At 40.0% G+C, this 18109-nt stretch overlaps 1 protein-coding gene across 10 annotated transcripts in view; it reads right to left on the reverse strand.

The window, feature by feature from the left end:
* Positions 1-18109, reverse strand: part of Tbc1d32 (TBC1 domain family member 32) — a 206970-nt gene that overhangs the window by 140837 nt on the left and 48024 nt on the right. For all 10 annotated transcript variants that reach the window (XR_009228837.1, XR_009228836.1, XM_058586253.1 and 7 more), the window contains 2 exons: positions 12673-12815; positions 1086-1213 (listed from right to left, as the gene is read on the reverse strand). Coding sequence is in view for 8 of the 10 variants with exons in the window: in XM_058586253.1 (XP_058442236.1) it covers positions 1086-1213; positions 12673-12815 (271 nt within the window). In the remaining 2 variants the exon portion in view is untranslated. The remainder of the gene's footprint in view (positions 1-1085; positions 1214-12672; positions 12816-18109) is intronic.

Raw genomic sequence — 18109 nt, forward strand, 5'->3', positions numbered from 1 at the left:
GGATTACAAAAACAAGACCTAACTGAATATTGCCTATAAGAATCCTACGTTATAAATAAAGACAAATATATTAAAATAATAAAGAAAATATGTACCATGCTAACAATAAATAGCTATGTTGATTTCAAAAAACTTGACTTCAAAGAAAATTATCATATGACAAAGGAGAAGTCAGATTTCCAAGACAATAACAACTCTTAGTGTGTATTCACCTAACAACAAAGCATCAAAATATGTAAAACAAAAAATGATACAACTTCAAAGAGAATTAGATGAATTCAGTAATATATCTGGAGATTCCAACACTCCTCTATCATAATTGACAAATTCAGTAAGAAGTCAATGAGGACAGAGTTGAATTGAACATCAGCAACTAGATATTACTAACATCTACAGACTATCCAATATCAGAAAAACATACATTATGTAAGCTCACACAGAACATATCACAATGTTAGGCCACAAAATATATTTTAAGAGAAAATATAAAAAGTACACTCTCAGACCTGTAAAAAACACATGGATCAATGAAATATCATGATCAATTTTAAAATATTTTAAACTAAATGGAAAATAAAAATAAAACTTAGCAAAATCATGGAACTTAGTGGTAGAACATTTGCTTATATGCAACTACTACAAATGTTTCATTCTGCACTCAGAAAAATGCTCATGGTTACATATAAAATATCAAATTTCAGAGTAATATATATAATGCAATACATTTTGTAAAGAGGAGGTGAAAATAAACATTTGTATTTATGTATATCTAATGCATCAAAAGGTGACCACTGGTTAACTGAAAAGCTAGAACTAGGTGACTGTACAGAAGGAAGAGAAAAAATAGTTTCTCATTTGTGCACCTTTAATTTGACTTAAACCAATCATGGGTGGCTTTGGAAGTATATAAGAGAAAGTCCCAGGGAGAATATGAGAAGGGAAAGAAGATCCCATCTGGAGTGAAGATTCTATTCTCACTTTGAAAAAAGATCATATTAAAGATCAGTTAGCATTTTATTAGTGGCTGATTAGGAAATTTAACTATACTTGCAACAGCCATCTAGATTTAAAAGGTTGGTACATACCTTTCTTCCTCAGAACAATTCATGTTTTCTCCATAAAGAAGTAAAATAAGTCCTTCTTTTACAGAAGCAATTCTGGCCAAGATATCAGCTATATGAATTAAAGCTGTTTCAGAACAATTTGGAGCTGTCTGTACATTAAAAAGATAAGACAAATTATAAAATTTTATGACATATCATAAAGTTATGACATATCTAATAAAGTTATATTACCACAACAAAAAATACTTAATGATTCATTTGGCTGTGAAAATAATATGACTGAATGAAATGTATCATTAGATTACATTATTTTCCTAGAACAGCTGATGAGGAAGATTTTTCACCCAAACCAGTTATTGGAAATTGCTGCTTCTGGTATATGTATTTTTCATGTAATTCTGGTGAACAAACATATTAACTCCCTCTATTTCCACTTTTCCCTATACTTTTCACCTACTTGATTCCTAACTATTCAATATAATTATATCACATGGATCTAACATACTGCCACCCTATCTAAAGAAACATCATCCCTTCACACATTGATTGACTCAGGAATATAAATCTGAGACCACCAGTTCATGGGTTAGCAAATAGCCAGGAATGTCACCCGGGGAGCAAACAAACCAGACCAATCATATTTACTGTTTCCTTTAAATGTTAAGTAGTAAAATGCCTTTGCCAAGACATAGCAAAATAGCACAAAACAAATAACAAACTTAGAGAACTATGTTAATGCTAGATTCCATCTACAATAATTTCTGGTTTTTGCAAGGTCTGCTTATAATTTCCTTACACTTTCATGGATGCCAGTGCACATATTCTCTACAATAAATTTTAAAATATGTATGTCACCACTAATACAATCGAATAAATTTGGTAGGTTAGTTTAACAAATCATAAGTCTGGTATATTCCCTGAAAATATACAGGAATATCCACTCAATTATATTTAGTCTTCCTTTTCATATTAAATATCTTTCTTGGACAATTTCACCTAGAGTACTTTTGTTCTCTAATATGTTTGTATATATAGACTATCTCATTTATATATACCTATCTATAAGAATATATGCATTCGCTCATAGACACATTTTTTCTTTGGAACTTTCTATTCCTCATTTTAAGTATATTTTGTTCAAAAGACTGCCTCACCTATGAAAATACAATTCTTAAAGTCAATAAACATGTCTTATTCACGTCTACATTTTCAGTACTGAGAGCAAAGCAATGACATAGTAGTGATTGGGTGATGCTGACTGACTTCAATTAGATATTAAATTTCTATTATGTGCCAGAGGACTGGTTCTGCTATCAAGAATAAATTCAAATATAAGTACAATTACAGAATTATATAACATGGGAATATAGAAAAACAAACACCTTAGTTTGGGAGATTCAAAGAAAAAATTTGGTCTAAAGAGAGTAATTTTTCATGAGGACCAAGTTTAATATTTTCTTTTTTTTTTTTTTTTTTTTTTTTTTTTTTTATATTTTTTTTTTTTTTTTTTTTTTAATTTTTTATTGTTGGCTGTTCAAAACATTACATAGTTCTTGATATATCATATTTCACAATTTGATTCAAGTGGGTTATGAGCTCCCATTTTTACCCCATATACAGATTGCAGAATCACATCAGTTACACATCCATTGATTTACATATTGCCATACTAGTGTCTGTTGTGTTCTGCTGCCTTTCCTATCCTCTACTATCCCCCTCCCCTCCCCTCCCCTCCCCTCCCCTCCCTCCCCTCTTCTCTCTCTGCTCCCTCTACTGACATTCGTTTGTCCCCCTTATATTATTTTTCCCCTTCCCCTCACTTCCTCTTGTATGTACTTTTGTATAACTCTGAGGGTCTCCTTCCATTTCCATGCATTTTCCCTTCTCTCTCCCTTTCCCTCCCACCTCTCATCCCTGTTTAATGTTAATCTTCTTCTCCTGCTCTTCGACCCTACTCTGTTCTTAGTTACTCTCCTTATATCAAAGAAGACATTTGGCATTTGTTTTTTAGGGATTGGCTAGCTTCACTTAGCATAATCTGCTCTAATGCCATCCATTTCCCTGTAAATTCTATGATTTTGTCATTTTTTAATGCAGAGTAATACTCCATTGTGTATAAATGCCACATTTTTTTTATCCATTCATCCATTGAAGGGCATCTAGGTTGGTTCCACAGTCTAGCTATTGTGAATTGTGCTGCTATGAACATCGATGTAGCAGTGTCCCTGTAGCATGCTCTTTTTAGGTCTTTAGGGAATAGACCGAGAAGGGGAATAGCTGGGTCAAATGGTGGCTCCATTCCCAGCTTTCCAAGAAATCTCCATACTGCTTTCCAAATTGGCTGCACCAATTTGCAGTCCCACCAGCAATGTACAAGTGTACCCTTTTCCCCACATCCTCGCCAGCACTTGTTGTTGTTTGACTTCATAATGGCTGCCAATCTAACTGGAGTGAGATGGTATCTTAGGGTGGTTTTGATTTGCATTTCTCTGACTGCTAGAGATGGTGAGCATTTTTTCATGTACTTGTTGATTGACTGTATGTCCTCCTCTGAGAAGTGTCTGTTCAGGTCCTTGGCCCATTTGTTGATTGGGTTGTTTGTTCTCTTATTGTCTAATTTTTTGAGTTCTTTGTATACTCTGGATATTAGGGCTCTATCTGAAGTGTGAGGAGTAAAGATTTGTTCCCAGGATGTAGGCTCTCTATTTACCTCTCTTATTGTATCTTTTGCTGAGAAAAAACTTTTTAGTTTGAGTAAGTCCCATTTGTTGATTCTAGTTATTAACTTTTGTGCTATGGGTGTCCTATTGAGGAATTTGGAGCCCGACCCCACAGTATGTAGATCGTAGCCAACTTTTTCTTCTATCAGACGGCGTGTCTCTGATTTGATATCAAGCTCCTTGATCCATTTTGAATTAACTTTTGTGCATGGCGAGAGAAAGGGATTCAGTTTCATTTTGTTGCATATGGATTTCCAGTTTTCCCAGCACCATTTGTTGAAGATGCTATCCTTCCTCCATTGCATGCTTTTAGCCCCTTTATCAAATATAAGGTAGTTGTAGTTTTGTGGATTGGTTTCTGTGTCCTCTATTCTGTACCATTGGTCCACCCGCCTGTTTTGGTACCAGTACCATGCTGTTTTTGTTACTATTGCTCTGTAGTATAGTTTGAAGTCTGGTATCGCTATACCGCCTGATTCACCCTTCCTGCTTAGCATTGTTTTTGCTATTCTGGGTTTTTTGTTTTTCCATATGAATTTCATGATTGCTTTCTCTATTTCTACAAGAAATGCCGTTGGGATTTTGATTGGCATTGCATTAAACCTATAGAGAACTTTTGGTAATATCGCCATTTTGATGATGTTAGTTCTGCCTATCCATGAACAGGGTATATTTTTCCATCTTCTAAGATCTTCTTCTATTTCTCTCTTTAGGGTTCTGTAGTTTTCATTGTATAAGTCTTTCACCTCTTTTGTTAGGTTGATTCCCAAGTATTTTATTTTTTTTGAAGATATTGTGAATGGAGTGGTTGTCCTCATTTCCATTTCAGAGGATTTGTCGCTGATATACAGGAATGCCTTTGATTTATGCGTGTTGATTTTATATCCTGCCACTTTGCTGAATTCATTTATTAGCTCTAATAGTTTCTTTGTAGACCCTTTTGGGTCTGCTAGGTATAGAATCATGTCATCTGCAAATAGTGATAATTTAAGTTCTTCTTTTCCTATTTTGATGCCTTTAATTTCTTTTGTCTGTCTAATTGCTCTGGCCAGTGTTTCGAGAACTATGTTGAACAGAAGTGGAGAGAGAGGGCATCCCTGTCTTGTTCCAGATTTTAGAGGGAATGCCTTCAATTTTTCTCCATTCAGAATGATGCTAGCCTGAGGCTTAGCATAGATTGCTTTTACAATATTGAGGTATGTTCCTGTTATCCCTAGTTTTTCTAGAGTTTTGAACATAAAGGGATGCTGTACTTTGTCAAATGCTTTTTCCGCATCTATCGAGATGATCATATGATTCTTATTTTTAAGTCTATTGATGTGGTGAATAACATTTATTGATTTCCGTATATTGAACCAGCCTTGCATCCCTGGGATGAATCCTACTTGATCATGGTGCACAATTTTTTTGATAAGTTTTTGTATCCGAGTGGCCAGAATTTTATTGAGGATTTTTGCATCTAGGTTCATTAGAGATATTGGTCTGTAGTTTTCTTTCTTTGAAGTGTCTTTGTCTGGTTTAGGTATCAGGGTGATGTTGGCCTCGTAGAATGAATTTGGAAGTTCTCCCTCTTTTTCTATTTCCCGAAGTAGCTTGAAAAGTATTGGTATTAGTTCTTCTTTAAAGGTTTTGTAAAACTCTGCTGTATACCCATCTGGTCCTGGGCTTTTCTTAGTTGGTAGTCTTTTGATGGTTTCTTCTATTTCCTCAATTGATATTGGTCTGTTTAGGTTGTCTATATCCTCCTGACTCAATCTGGGCAGATCATATGACTTAAGAAATTTATCTATGCCTTCACTATCTTCTAATTTATTGGAGTATAAGGATTCAAAATAGTTTTTGATTATCTTCTGTATTTCTGAAGTGTCTGTTGTGATATTGCCTCTTTCATCCCGTATGTTAGTAATTTGAGTTCTCTCTCTTCTTCTCTTCGCTAGCATGGCTAAGGGTCTGTCGATTTTGTTTATTTTTTCAAAGAACCAACTTTTAGTTTTGTCAATTTTTTCAATTGTTTCTTTTGTTTCGATTTCATTAATTTCAGCTCTGATTTTAATTATTTCTTGCCTTCTACTTCTTTTGCTGTTGCTTTGCTCTTCTTTTTCTAGGATTTTGAGATGAAGTATGAGATCATTTATTTCTTGGTTTTTTCTTTTTTTAAGGAATGAACTCCAAGCAATGAATTTTCCTCTTAGAACTGCTTTCAATGTGTCCCATAGATTCCGATATGTTGTGTCAGTGTTTTCATTAATCTCTAAGAATTTTTTAATTTCCTCCTTGATGTCTTCTATAACCCATTGATCATTCAGTAACCTATTGTTCATTCTCCAAGTGATGTATTCTTTTCCCTTCCTTCTTTTATCGTTGATTTTCAGTTCCATTCCATTATGATCAGATAGGATGCATGGTATTATCTCTACTCCTTTGTATTGTCTAAGAGTTTCCCTGTGACATAATATATGATCTATTTTTGAGAAGGATCCATGTGCTGCTGAGAAAAAAGTGTAACTGCTTGATGTTGGGTGGTATACTCTATATATGTCAATTAAGTCTAGGTTATTAATTGTGTTATTGAGTTCTATAGTTTCCTTATTCAACTTTTGTTTGGAAGATCTGTCCAGTGGTGATAGAGGTGTGTTGAAGTCTCCCATGATTATTGTATGGTGGTCTATTAGACTCTTGAACTTGAGTAGAGTTTGTTTGATGAACATAGCTGCACCATTGTTTGGGGCATATATATTTATGATTGTTATGTCTTGTTGGTGTATGGTTCCCTTGAGCAGTATGTAGTATCCCTCTTTATCCCTTTTGATTAACTTTGGCTTGAAATCTATTTTATTTGATATGAGTATGGATACTCCTGCTTGTTTCCGAAGTCCATATGAGTGATATGATTTTTCCCAACCTTTCACCTTCAGCCTATGTATGTCTTTTCCTATCAAATGCGTCTCCTGTAGGCAGCATATTGTTGGGTCTTGTTTTGTGACCCATTCTACTAGCCTGTGTCTCTTGATTGGTGAGTTTAAGCCATTAACATTTAGGGTTATTATTGAGATATGGGTTGTTCTTCCAGCCATATTTGTTTATTTATGTTACTAAACATGGTTTGTTTTCCTCTTTGATTATTTTCCCCCCTTTAGTGTCCTACCTCCCACTGTTGGTTTTCATTGTTATTTTCCATTTCCTCTTCCTGTAATGTTTTGCCAAGGATGTTTTGAAGAGATGGTTTTCTAGCTGCAAATTCTTTTAACTTTTGTTTATCGTGGAAGGTTTTAATTTCATCTTCCATCCTGAAGCTTAATTTCGCTGGAAACACAATTCTTGGTTGGAACCCATTTTCTTTCAGTGTTTGAAATATGTTATTCCAGGATCTTCTAGCTTTCAGAGTCTGTGTTGAAAGATCAGCTGTTATCCTGATTGGCTTACCCCTAAATGTGATCTGCTTCCTTTCTCTTGTAGCTTTTAAAATTCTCTCCTTATTCTGTATGTTGGGCATCTTCATTATAATGTGTCTAGGTGTGGGTCTCTTATGATTTTGCACATTCGGCGTCCTGTAGGCTTCTAGGATTTGGGGTTCTGTCTCATTCTTCAAGTCTGGGAAGTTTTCTCGTATTATTTCATTGAATAGATTGCTCAATCCTTTGGTTTGAAACTCTGTCCCTTCCTGTATCCCAATGACTCTTAAATTTGGTCTCTTGATGTTATCCCATATTTCTTGGATGTTCTGCTCATGGTTTCTTAACAGTCTTGCTGAGCTGTCTATGTTCTTTTCAAGTTGAAATACTTTATCTTCATTGTCTGATGTTCTGTCTTCTAAGTGTTCTACTCTGCTGGTAGTATTCTCAATTGAGTTTTTAAGTTGGCTTATTGCTTCCTGCATTTCTAGGATTTCTGTTTGTTTGTTTTTTATAACCTCTATTTCCCTGTGTAGTTGATCTTTTGCTTCTTGGATTTGTTTATGTAATTCATTGTTGAAGTGATCTTTCATTGTCTGATTTTGCTGTCTGATGTCTTCCTTGAGACTCCAGATCATCTGAAGCATGTATATCCTGAATTCTTTATCTGACATTCCATCTGCTGCAGCTATTACCTCTTCTAACGTTGAGTTGACCTGCATTGCTTGTGGTCCTTTCTTTCCTTGTCTCTTCATACTGTTCGCGTTCCTTTCTACTTAGTGAAACTGTTGTGCTATTGAATTTTCCCCCTATATATTTATATTGGTCTTGTATAGTTGCAAAGTCTCCCTCGCAGGCGCGGGCGGCGGTTCTGTCCCTCTGCGGGCCGCTAGGCTTGTTCTGTGGGTGGTCACAGTTCTGTCTACTTTGCAGGTGCAGGCAGCGGCACTGCCCCTCTGCAGGCCTCTGGGGCTGTACTGCCAGTGGGTCGCAGGTCCACCTACCTTGCAGGTGCGGGGGGGGGGGCGGCTCTACCCTTCCTCAGGCCACTGGGCCTGTTCTGTCTCTCGGTTGCAGGTCTGGCCTGTTCTGATGGTGGTCACAGTTCCACCTACCTGGCAGGCGCGGGGGGTGGGGGGCGGCTCTGCCCCCCAGCAGGCCCCTGGGCCTGCTCTGTGCGTGGTCACAGTTCCCTCTACCTTGCCGGTGCAGGGGGAGGGGGCGGCTCTGCCTCTCAGCCAGCCGCTGCTCCTCTTCTGCAGGTGGGTCGCAGGCCCACCTACCTTGCAGGAGTGATTGGAAGCTCTGTCCCGCCGCGGGCCGCTGGGCCTTTTCTGTCCGTGGTCACAGTTCCCCTACCTGGCAGGCGCGGGGGCTGGGGGGCGGCTCTGCCCCTCAGCAGGCCGCTGGGCCTGCTCTGTGCGTGGTCACAGTTCCCTCTACTTTGCCGGCGCAGGGGGAGGGGGCGGCTCTGCCTCTCAGCAGGTCGCTGCTCCTCTTCTGCAGGTGGGTCGCAGGCCCGCCCACCTTGCAGGAGTGATTGGAAGCTCTGTCCCACCGCGGGCCACTGGGCCTTTTCTGTCGGTGGTCACCTGGCAGGGGCGGGGGATGGGGGGTGGCTCTGCCCCTCAGCAGGCCGCTGGGCCTGCTCTGTGCGTGGTCACAGTTCCCTCTACTTTGCCGGCGCAGGGGGAGGGGGCGACTCTGCCTCTCAGCAGGTCGCTGCTCCTCCTCTGCCGGTGGGTCGCAGGCCCGCCTACCTTGCAGGAGTGATTGGAAGCTCTGTCCCGCCGAGGGCCGCTGGGCCTTTTCTGTCCGTGGTCACAGTTCCCCTACCTGGCAGGCGCGGGGGGTGGGGGGCGGCTCTGCCACTCAGCAGGCCGCTGGGCCTGCTCTGTGCGTGGTCACAGTTCCCTCTACTTTGCCGGCGCAGGGGGAGGGGGCGGCTCTGCCTCTCAGCAGGTTGCTGCTCCTCTTTAGCAGGTGGATCGCAGGCCCGCCCACCTTGCAGGAGTGATTGGAAGCTCTGTCCCACCGCGGGCCACTGGGCCTTTTCTGTCGGTGGTCACCTGGCAGGGGCGGGGGGTGGGGGGTGGCTCTGCCCCTCAGCAGGCCGCTGGGCCTGCTCTGTGCGTGGTCACAGTTCCCTCTACTTTGCCGGCGCAGGGGGAGGGGGCGGCTCTGCCTCTCAGCAGGTCGCTGCTCCTCTTCTGCAGGTGGGTCGCAGGCCCGCCTACCTTGCAGGAGTGATTGGAAGCTCTGTCCCACCGCGGGCCACTGGGCCTTTTCTGTCGGTGGTCCACCTGGCAGGCGCGGGGGGTGGGGGGCGGCTCTGCCCCTCAGCAGGCCGCTGGGCCTGTTCTGTGCGTGGTCACAGTTCCCTCTACCTTGCCGGCGCAGGGGGAGGGGGCGGCTCTGCCTCTCAGCAGGTCGCTGCTCCTCTTCTGCAGGTGGGTCGCAGGCCCGCCCACCTTGCAGGAGTGATTGGAAGCTCTGTCCCACCGCGGGCCACTGGGCCTTTTCTGTCGGTGGTCACCTGGCAGGGGCGGGGGGTGGGGGGTGGCTCTGCCCCTCCGCAGGCCGCTGGGCCTGCTCTGTGCGTGGTCACAGTTCCCTCTACCTTGCCGGTGCAGGGGGAGGGGGCGCCTCTGCCTCTCAGCAGGTCGCTGCTCCTCTTCTGCAGGTGGGTCGCAGGCCCGCCTACCTTGCAGGAGTGATTGGAAGCTCTGTCCCGCCGAGGGCCGCTGGGCCTTTTCTGTCCGTGGTCACAGTTCCCCTACCTGGCAGGCGCGGGGGCTGGGGGGCGGCTCTGCCCCTCAGCAGGCCGCTGGGCCTGCTCTGTGCGTGGTCACAGTTCCCTCTACTTTGCCGGCGCAGGGGGAGGAGGCGGCTCTGCCTCTCAGCAGGTCGCTGCTCCTCTTCTGCAGGTGGGTCGCAGGCCCGCCCACCTTGCAGGAGTGATTGGAAGCTCTGTCCCACCGCGGGCCACTGGGCCTTTTCTGTCGGTGGTCACCTGGCAGGGGCGGGGGATGGGGGGTGGCTCTGCCCCTCAGCAGGCCGCTGGGCCTGCTCTGTGCGTGGTCACAGTTCCCTCTACTTTGCCGGCGCAGGGGGAGGGGGCGACTCTGCCTCTCAGCAGGTCGCTGCTCCTCCTCTGCCGGTGGGTCGCAGGCCCGCCTACCTTGCAGGAGTGATTGGAAGCTCTGTCCCGCCGAGGGCCGCTGGGCCTTTTCTGTCCGTGGTCACAGTTCCCCTACCTGGCAGGCGCGGGGGGTGGGGGGCGGCTCTGCCACTCAGCAGGCCGCTGGGCCTGCTCTGTGCGTGGTCACAGTTCCCTCTACTTTGCCGGCGCAGGGGGAGGGGGCGGCTCTGCCTCTCAGCAGGTTGCTGCTCCTCTTTAGCAGGTGGATCGCAGGCCCGCCCACCTTGCAGGAGTGATAGGAAGCTCTGTCCCACCGCGGGCCACTGGGCCTTTTCTGTCGGTGGTCACCTGGCAGGGGCGGGGGGTGGGGGGTGGCTCTGCCCCTCAGCAGGCCGCTGGGCCTGCTCTGTGCGTGGTCACAGTTCCCTCTACCTTGCCGGCGCAGGGGGAGGGGGCGACTCTGCCTCTCAGCAGGTCGCTGCTCCTCCTCTGCCGGTGGGTCGCAGGCCCGCCTACCTTGCAGGAGTGATTGGAAGCTCTGCCCCGCCGAGGGCCGCTGGGCCTTTTCTGTCCGTGGTCACAGTTCACCTACCTGGCAGGCGCGGGGGGTGGGGGGCGGCTCTGCCACTCAGCAGGCCGCTGGGCCTGCTCTGTGCATGGTCACAGTTCCTTCTACTTTGCCGGCGCAGGGGGAGGGGGCGGCTCTGCCTCTCAGCAGGTCGCTGCTCCTCTTCTGCAGGTGGGTCGCAGGCCCGCTCACCTTGCAGGAGTGATTGGAAGCTCTGTCCCACCGCGGGCCACTGGGCCTTTTCTGTCGGTGGTCACCTGGCAGGCGCGGGGGGTGGGGGGCGGCTCTGCCCCTCAGCAGGCCGCTGGGCCTTTTCTGTCCGTGGTCACAGTTCCCTCTACCTTGCCGGTGCAGGGGGAGGGGGCGGCTCTGCCTCTCAGCAGGTCGCTGCTCCTCTTCTGCAGGTGGGTCGCAGGCCCGCCCACCTTGCAGGAGTGATTGGAAGCTCTGTCCCACAGCGGGCCACTGGGCCTTTTCTGTCGGTGGTCACCTGGCAGGGGCGGGGGGTGGGGGGTGGCTCTGCCCCTCCGCAGGCCGCTGGGCCTGCTCTGTGCGTGGTCACAGTTCCCTCTACCTTGCCGGTGCAGGGGGAGGGGGCGCCTCTGCCTCTCAGCAGGTCGCTGCTCCTCTTCTGCAGGTGGGTCGCAGGCCCGCCTACCTTGCAGGAGTGATTGGAAGCTCTGTCCCGCCGAGGGCCGCTGGGCCTTTTCTGTCCGTGGTCACAGTTCCCCTACCTGGCAGGCGCGGGGGGTGGGGGGCGGCTCTGCCCCTCAGCAGGCCGCTGGGCCTGCTCTGTGCGTGGTCACAGTTCCCTCTACCTTGCCGGCGCAGGGGCAAGTTTAATATTTTCCAGGGTAGGAAGAAAGCATGCAAAGATAGAAATATATAATAATCTCATACAGAATATTCAAATGGATTGTTGTAACTAGTATATATGAGAAAAAATGGGACAAAAACACCAAAAAAACTGGTAAATACCAAGTTAACATTTTTGAAATTTATCCAGAGAAAACAACAAGCAGGAAAGTATGTGACAGTCCGTGAAAGTACGAGTTTAAGAGGGAGAAGAGTCTAACAAAAACACAACAAAACAGGTATGAAAAGACAAAAACATTTTTAGTCTATTGATGCACTCTAAAAGTCATTTTCTACAAACTTAACTTATAAAAGCAGAGGGACACATTGGACAGATAGCAGGACTAGTAAGGGCACCAACTCTGCCACTTGTTAAATGCCTGACCTTGAGCAAGTCACTTCCTTCAGTCTCAGTTATGAAAAAATATACAATGTAAGGAAGCACACATTGCAAACTATAAAGACACATACATATGTTCAGCACTGGAATTATATATAAGCTTTCTTTGCAAGGTAATACCAGTTTTACTTACCGTAAAACAGAATTGGCTCTTTGGGATAATAATCATATTTCCAAAGGCTATAAAACTGCCATTAAATCAAATAACAAGACAGTTACAAGATTTATTAGATTTGTAAGACAAATAGCTTCATAATAGAAAAAAATTCTAAGTTCTTTACATCTGTAGAAGTAAGCATGATTAGAAAAAAATTAAGATGTCTGTGTATTTCCCGACCGTGTGATATCTATTAAATCAAGCAACTGTATAAACTATGATTTAACCAATAAAAATGTATATCAAACAAAATACATTCATTTTTGGAAACAGAGTATAATAAAATATTTCAAATACATAAAAATAAAGCCTAATTAAATATTATGAATACTCAGTTTAGGGACACTTTTTGTCTTTAGTGACTTAATACCAACCTCAGTTCCCTTCATTAAATTATGAACAGGCTGGAGAAGTGTCTCTACCACAGTGTTGTTATATAAGCATTCAATTGCACATTCTTTTTGATCACAGAGTATCCGTAGAACTTCAGTCACCATACTTGCAGGAGAATAATTCTCTGACAAACAAAAAGTATTTTGATAAACTAAAACTTAAAACACTAGATACTTAATACTTTTTTATATATTAGCTAATGTTCTTCCATAAAGCTCAATATCAAAGGTAATAGTTTAAAAATCCCACAACTCAATGCCAATACCAAATTATAACTTAAAAATTAAGATTTCAATTATCTCAATATACTTTCAAGTTAATAAAAAACAACTATATAAAAAAAATGTCAAAAGAAAAGAATATAAGATCATTCACAACGTGACATTATAACAATGCTTGATATTGAAGATGTCTCAGAACTTTTCTCCATCTAGGAAATACTTACTTGTATTCCCTTTTCATTTTTTCCCTAAATAATGTATTCAGATACAGAGCCTAGTATATAGTTAAATGAGATTCAGTGAGACAACAACATGAACAAAGCAGAAGACAGATGAGAAGAGAAACTTTAATGAATTTTCACGGAGAGTAGTAAACTTCTTGTGTTACCACAAAAACAATGAAAGGAAGAGTTACTCTTAAGATTTTTTAAAAATATGAACACTAAAACACATAAATGAAACATGATTAGAATTGTAACTAAAACATGACTTTTTATTTCAGAAATCAACATATTTTCAAATATCTGACCTAATAACCCTCCAACAGCATATAAGACTATGCTAGTAAGATACAGTACTAAAACTAAGAAACTTCTTAATATATGTTATATAAGTCAATATGCCATGAGTATGCTGACTTCAACCTGATACCTGACAAAAAGAAAATGTAAAAGTGAAGTTGAATGATTTTTTAAACAGCTCCTGATGAGAAAACTTCTTCACAGTAAGCAGTATCACTGACCACCATGTGTTCATACATGCATTTATACAATCATCTTCTATTTATTGAGTTTCTAATAAACACCAGACACTGTATGAAGAAGCACTGCAGACACAGATGTGAATAAGACAAAAACAGTCCTCTAGATGGCAAATCAAAATATTAACAAGTAATTGTAACAAACAAACAAAGGATACTTTTATCATAAAGAAAACATGTGATATTGTAATAACACGTAGTAGACTTAAAATGTTTTAAAAAATGGCAATGCAACAGTTCCTAAAGTTCATTACTCTATAGTAAAAGATTCTAAAGATATCTAAGTGGATGAAAGGTTAGGCAAAGAATTCAAAAGAATCATCTTTAAGAAGCTCAATGAAATTCTCTTGGGAGAATAAAAAATAACAGAAACCAAAGAGAATAAAAATAAACAGTGGTATGCATTAAGGAAGACAATGCAGGATATGAATAAAGAAATAGAGATTTTGGAAAAATAACTGAAATAAATCTTGGAAATGAAAAGCTCTATAAGTCTGAAAAAATTTTCAATTGAAGGCATCAGTAACAAACTGGATCAAGTAAAACAGAGCTTGAAGACAACTTGCCAAAATAATATATTCAGACAGCAATAAGAAAAAAAAAGAATGAAAGGAAAATACAAGATCTATTGAATACACTAAATATCAAACATTTGCATAAACTGCATAGAAGAGGGAAAAGGCGAGAACACAGGTTACCTATTCAGTGAAATTATAGCAGGGAATATCCCAAATTGTGGAAAAGAAGTGGACTTCCAGATAGAGGAATTATTTAGAATATAAATTGACACAACCAGAAAAGAACCTCTCTACCCACATTATAGTTAAACTGCAAAAGTACAGAAGAAAAAGTGTCAAGAGCTAGAAGAAAGAAGCACCAAAACACAATTAAAGGCAATTCCATTAAAATATCAGATTTCTTATCAGAAACTCTAAAGTCCAAGAGGGCATGGAATGAAGTATTTAATGATGTTCTGAAAAAAATGCCAAGAATACTATACCAAGCAAGGATATCCTTCAAAATTGAAGTAGAAATCAAGAACTTTTGAGATAAGCATAAACTAAAGGAATTCGCATGGGTTTGGGGACACATCTATAATTCCAGTGGCCTGGGAGGCTGAAATAGGAGGATTACAAATTCAAGGCTAGCTTGGCAACTCAAAAACACCCTGTATCAAAATACAGAATAAACAAGTTGGGGTGTGGCTCACTAGTAAAGTGCCCTGGTTTCAATTCCCAGTACTAAAAAAAAAAAAAAAAAAAAAAAAATTAAATTAAATAAAAAAATAAATCCACTAGAGGAATTTATAAACACTAGACCAGCATTACAGAAGATATTTAAGGACACTCTACAACCAAAAAGAAGAAGGAAGTAGTATAATCATGAGAGCATGGAAAAGAATAAATCTTTCTTCAAAAAGAGACACACAAAGAGAAAACAAAAACATTATTGATATAGTAAACTATCAAATGTCAAAAATTAATAAAGAGAAGAAAAGAACTTAGAATATTTAAAACAAAAAGAAAATCAAGAAAACAACAGGAACAACTACACAACTTTCAACAATAACCCAAAATGTTAATGGTCTTAATTTGATAATAAAAGATACCCCATAGATTAAAAAACAAGATCCACATCCAAGAAACTTACCTCACCTGAAAAGGTATTCACAAACTTAAAGAATGGAAAATGATATTGCAAGCAAATGGAATCTGAAAGCAAGCAGGAACTGCTATACTTATATCCAACAAAAGATAGATATTAAGACAAAATTGGTTAGAAGTGGCAAAGAAAGTTATTACATATTGATGAAGGGAACAATTCATCAACATGTTATAACAATTTTAAATATATATATGTACTAAATATTGGAGCACCCAAAAATATAAAACAAACTAGAGCACCCAAAAATATAAAACACAGACACAAACTAGACACAAAGGGAGTGCCGTAATCTCACCAATAGAGATGATCCAGACCAAAAAAATTGACAAAAAACATCAGAGTAAAATTATACTATAGATAAAATATACTTAAAAGACAACTATAAAATATTCCATTTAACAACAGTATTCTTTTCATTAACACATTAACACATGGAACTTTACATCCTAATATATGCTCTCAAACAGACCACATATTAGGATGTAAAGCAAACCTTAGAAATCCAAAAAACAGAAATAATTTCTTGAATCTTATCAGATTACAATAAAATGAAACAAGAAACCAATAGCAAGAAAAACTACAGAAATTATACAAACACATAGAGATTGAATAATACTCTTTTGAAGAGTGGGTTATTGAAAATATTAGAGGGGAATTTTGATAATTCCTAGAATCAAATCAAAATAAAAACACAATATACTAGAATTGGTGAAATACAGTGAAAGCTGGGAGAGAAGTTTATAGTAATGAGTACTTATATTAAAAGAATAGAGAGAGCTAAAATTAAAAACTTGATACATCTCAAGGTCTTAGATAAATAAGAACAAACCAAACCCCAAATCAGTAGAGGAAAAAATAATAAAGATCAGAGCGGAAATACAACAAATAGAGATTTTAAAAACAATGCAAAAGATCAATGAAACAATGAGTTGAGTCTTTGAAAAATAAACAAATCTTTAGATAGATTATCCCAGAGAGAGAGAGAGAAAGGTAAATAAAATTAGAGTTGAAAAAAGAAACATTACAACAGATACCACTGAAATTCAGAATCACTAGGAATATTTTGAAAAATTGCATACCAATAAGTTGAAAAAAAACTAGAAAAAACATAAATTTCAAGACAAATATGACCTATCAAAATGAACTAAGAACATATTAGAACAAACTAAATAGAACAATAAGTGAAAAGATTAAAATAATAAGACAAAGTATCCAAACAAATAAAAGTAAAGGACCAGACTAATTCCCTGCTACAGTTTACAGAACATTAAAGAAGAACTAATATCAATGTTCCTCAAACTATTCCATAAAAATGAAAGAGAAGGAACCATCCCAAACTCATTCTACAAACCAATATTACCTGACATGGGCACACACACAAAAAAAACACTATAGGCCAATATTCCTGGTAAACATAAATGCAAAAATTATCAGTAAAATATTAAGTAGATAAAATTCAACAGCACATTAAAAAGATAATATACATGGTCAAGTTGTTTTCATTCCAGGGATGAAAAGATGGTTCATCATATGCAAATCAGTAAAAGAAATAGCACATAAAGAGAGTCAAGAATAAAGAAAAAAAAATCACAAAAGTACCTCAATACATACAGAAATAGCTTTTAATAAAACTTAATATCCTTCATGAATAAACTACGTATAGAAGGATCATATCTCAACATAATAAAGGTTACATATGACAAACCCACAGCCTACATCATGCTGAATGGGGAACGACTGAAAGCATTCCCTCTAAGATAAGAAATAAGATACCACTTCATTCAATATACTACTTGAAATTTTAGCCAAAGCAATTAGGCAAGAGAAAGCAGTAAAAGGGATACAAAAAGGAAAGAATAAAATCAAATTATCCCAGTTTACTGATATGATTCTAAACTTAGAAAACCACAAATATTCCCCCAAGAAACTCTTAGAACTAATAAATCCAATGAAACAGTTAGACACAAAATTAACACACACACACACACACACACATAGCTTTTCTGTATGCCAACAATGAACTCACTGAGAAAGATGTCAGGAATAACAACCCCATTCACAATAGCAAAAAAACAAAAACAAAGACAAAACAAAACCCTAGAAATTAACCTAATCAAAAGGAGGTAAAAGACCTCTACAATGAAAATTATAGAACACTGAAGAAACAAACTGAAAAAGACACTAGAAAGTATAAAGATCACCCATATTCATGGATTGGAACAATGGGAGAATTAATATTATTAAAATGGACTTACTACCCAAAGCAATCTACAGAATCAATAAAATAATCATCAGAATACCACTTTCTTAACAGAACTAGAAAAAAGTCCTAAAATTCATATAAAATTACAAAAGATCCCAAATAGACAAAGTAGTCCTGTGAAAAATGGACACCATTGAAGATATAATGATACCTGATTTCATTATATACCACAGACTCATAGTAATAAAAAGAATATGATATTGGTATAAAAATGAACATATAAAATAATGGAACAAAACAGAGGCCCCAGCCATAAATTCATGTATCTCCAGCCAATTAATCTTGACATACGTGCCAAAAACACAAACTGGAAAAAAAAAATAGCCTCTTCCACAAGTGGTGGGGAACTGGAGATCCATATGTAGAATAGTAAAACTAAATGACCTGTCTCTCATAATATACAAAATTCAATTCAAAATGGATCAAATACTATAAGAGGACCTGAAATTCTGAAACTATTAGAATAAAACATAGAGGAAACATTTCAAGATACTGACATAGGCACTGAT

Source organism: Marmota monax, unplaced genomic scaffold (genome assembly GCF_021218885.2).
Source record: "Marmota monax isolate L192 unplaced genomic scaffold, Marmota_monax_Labrador192_F-V1.1 WCK01_AAM20220418_F8-fsc00140, whole genome shotgun sequence".
In the NCBI taxonomy this organism is placed as follows: Eukaryota; Metazoa; Chordata; class Mammalia; order Rodentia; family Sciuridae; genus Marmota; species Marmota monax.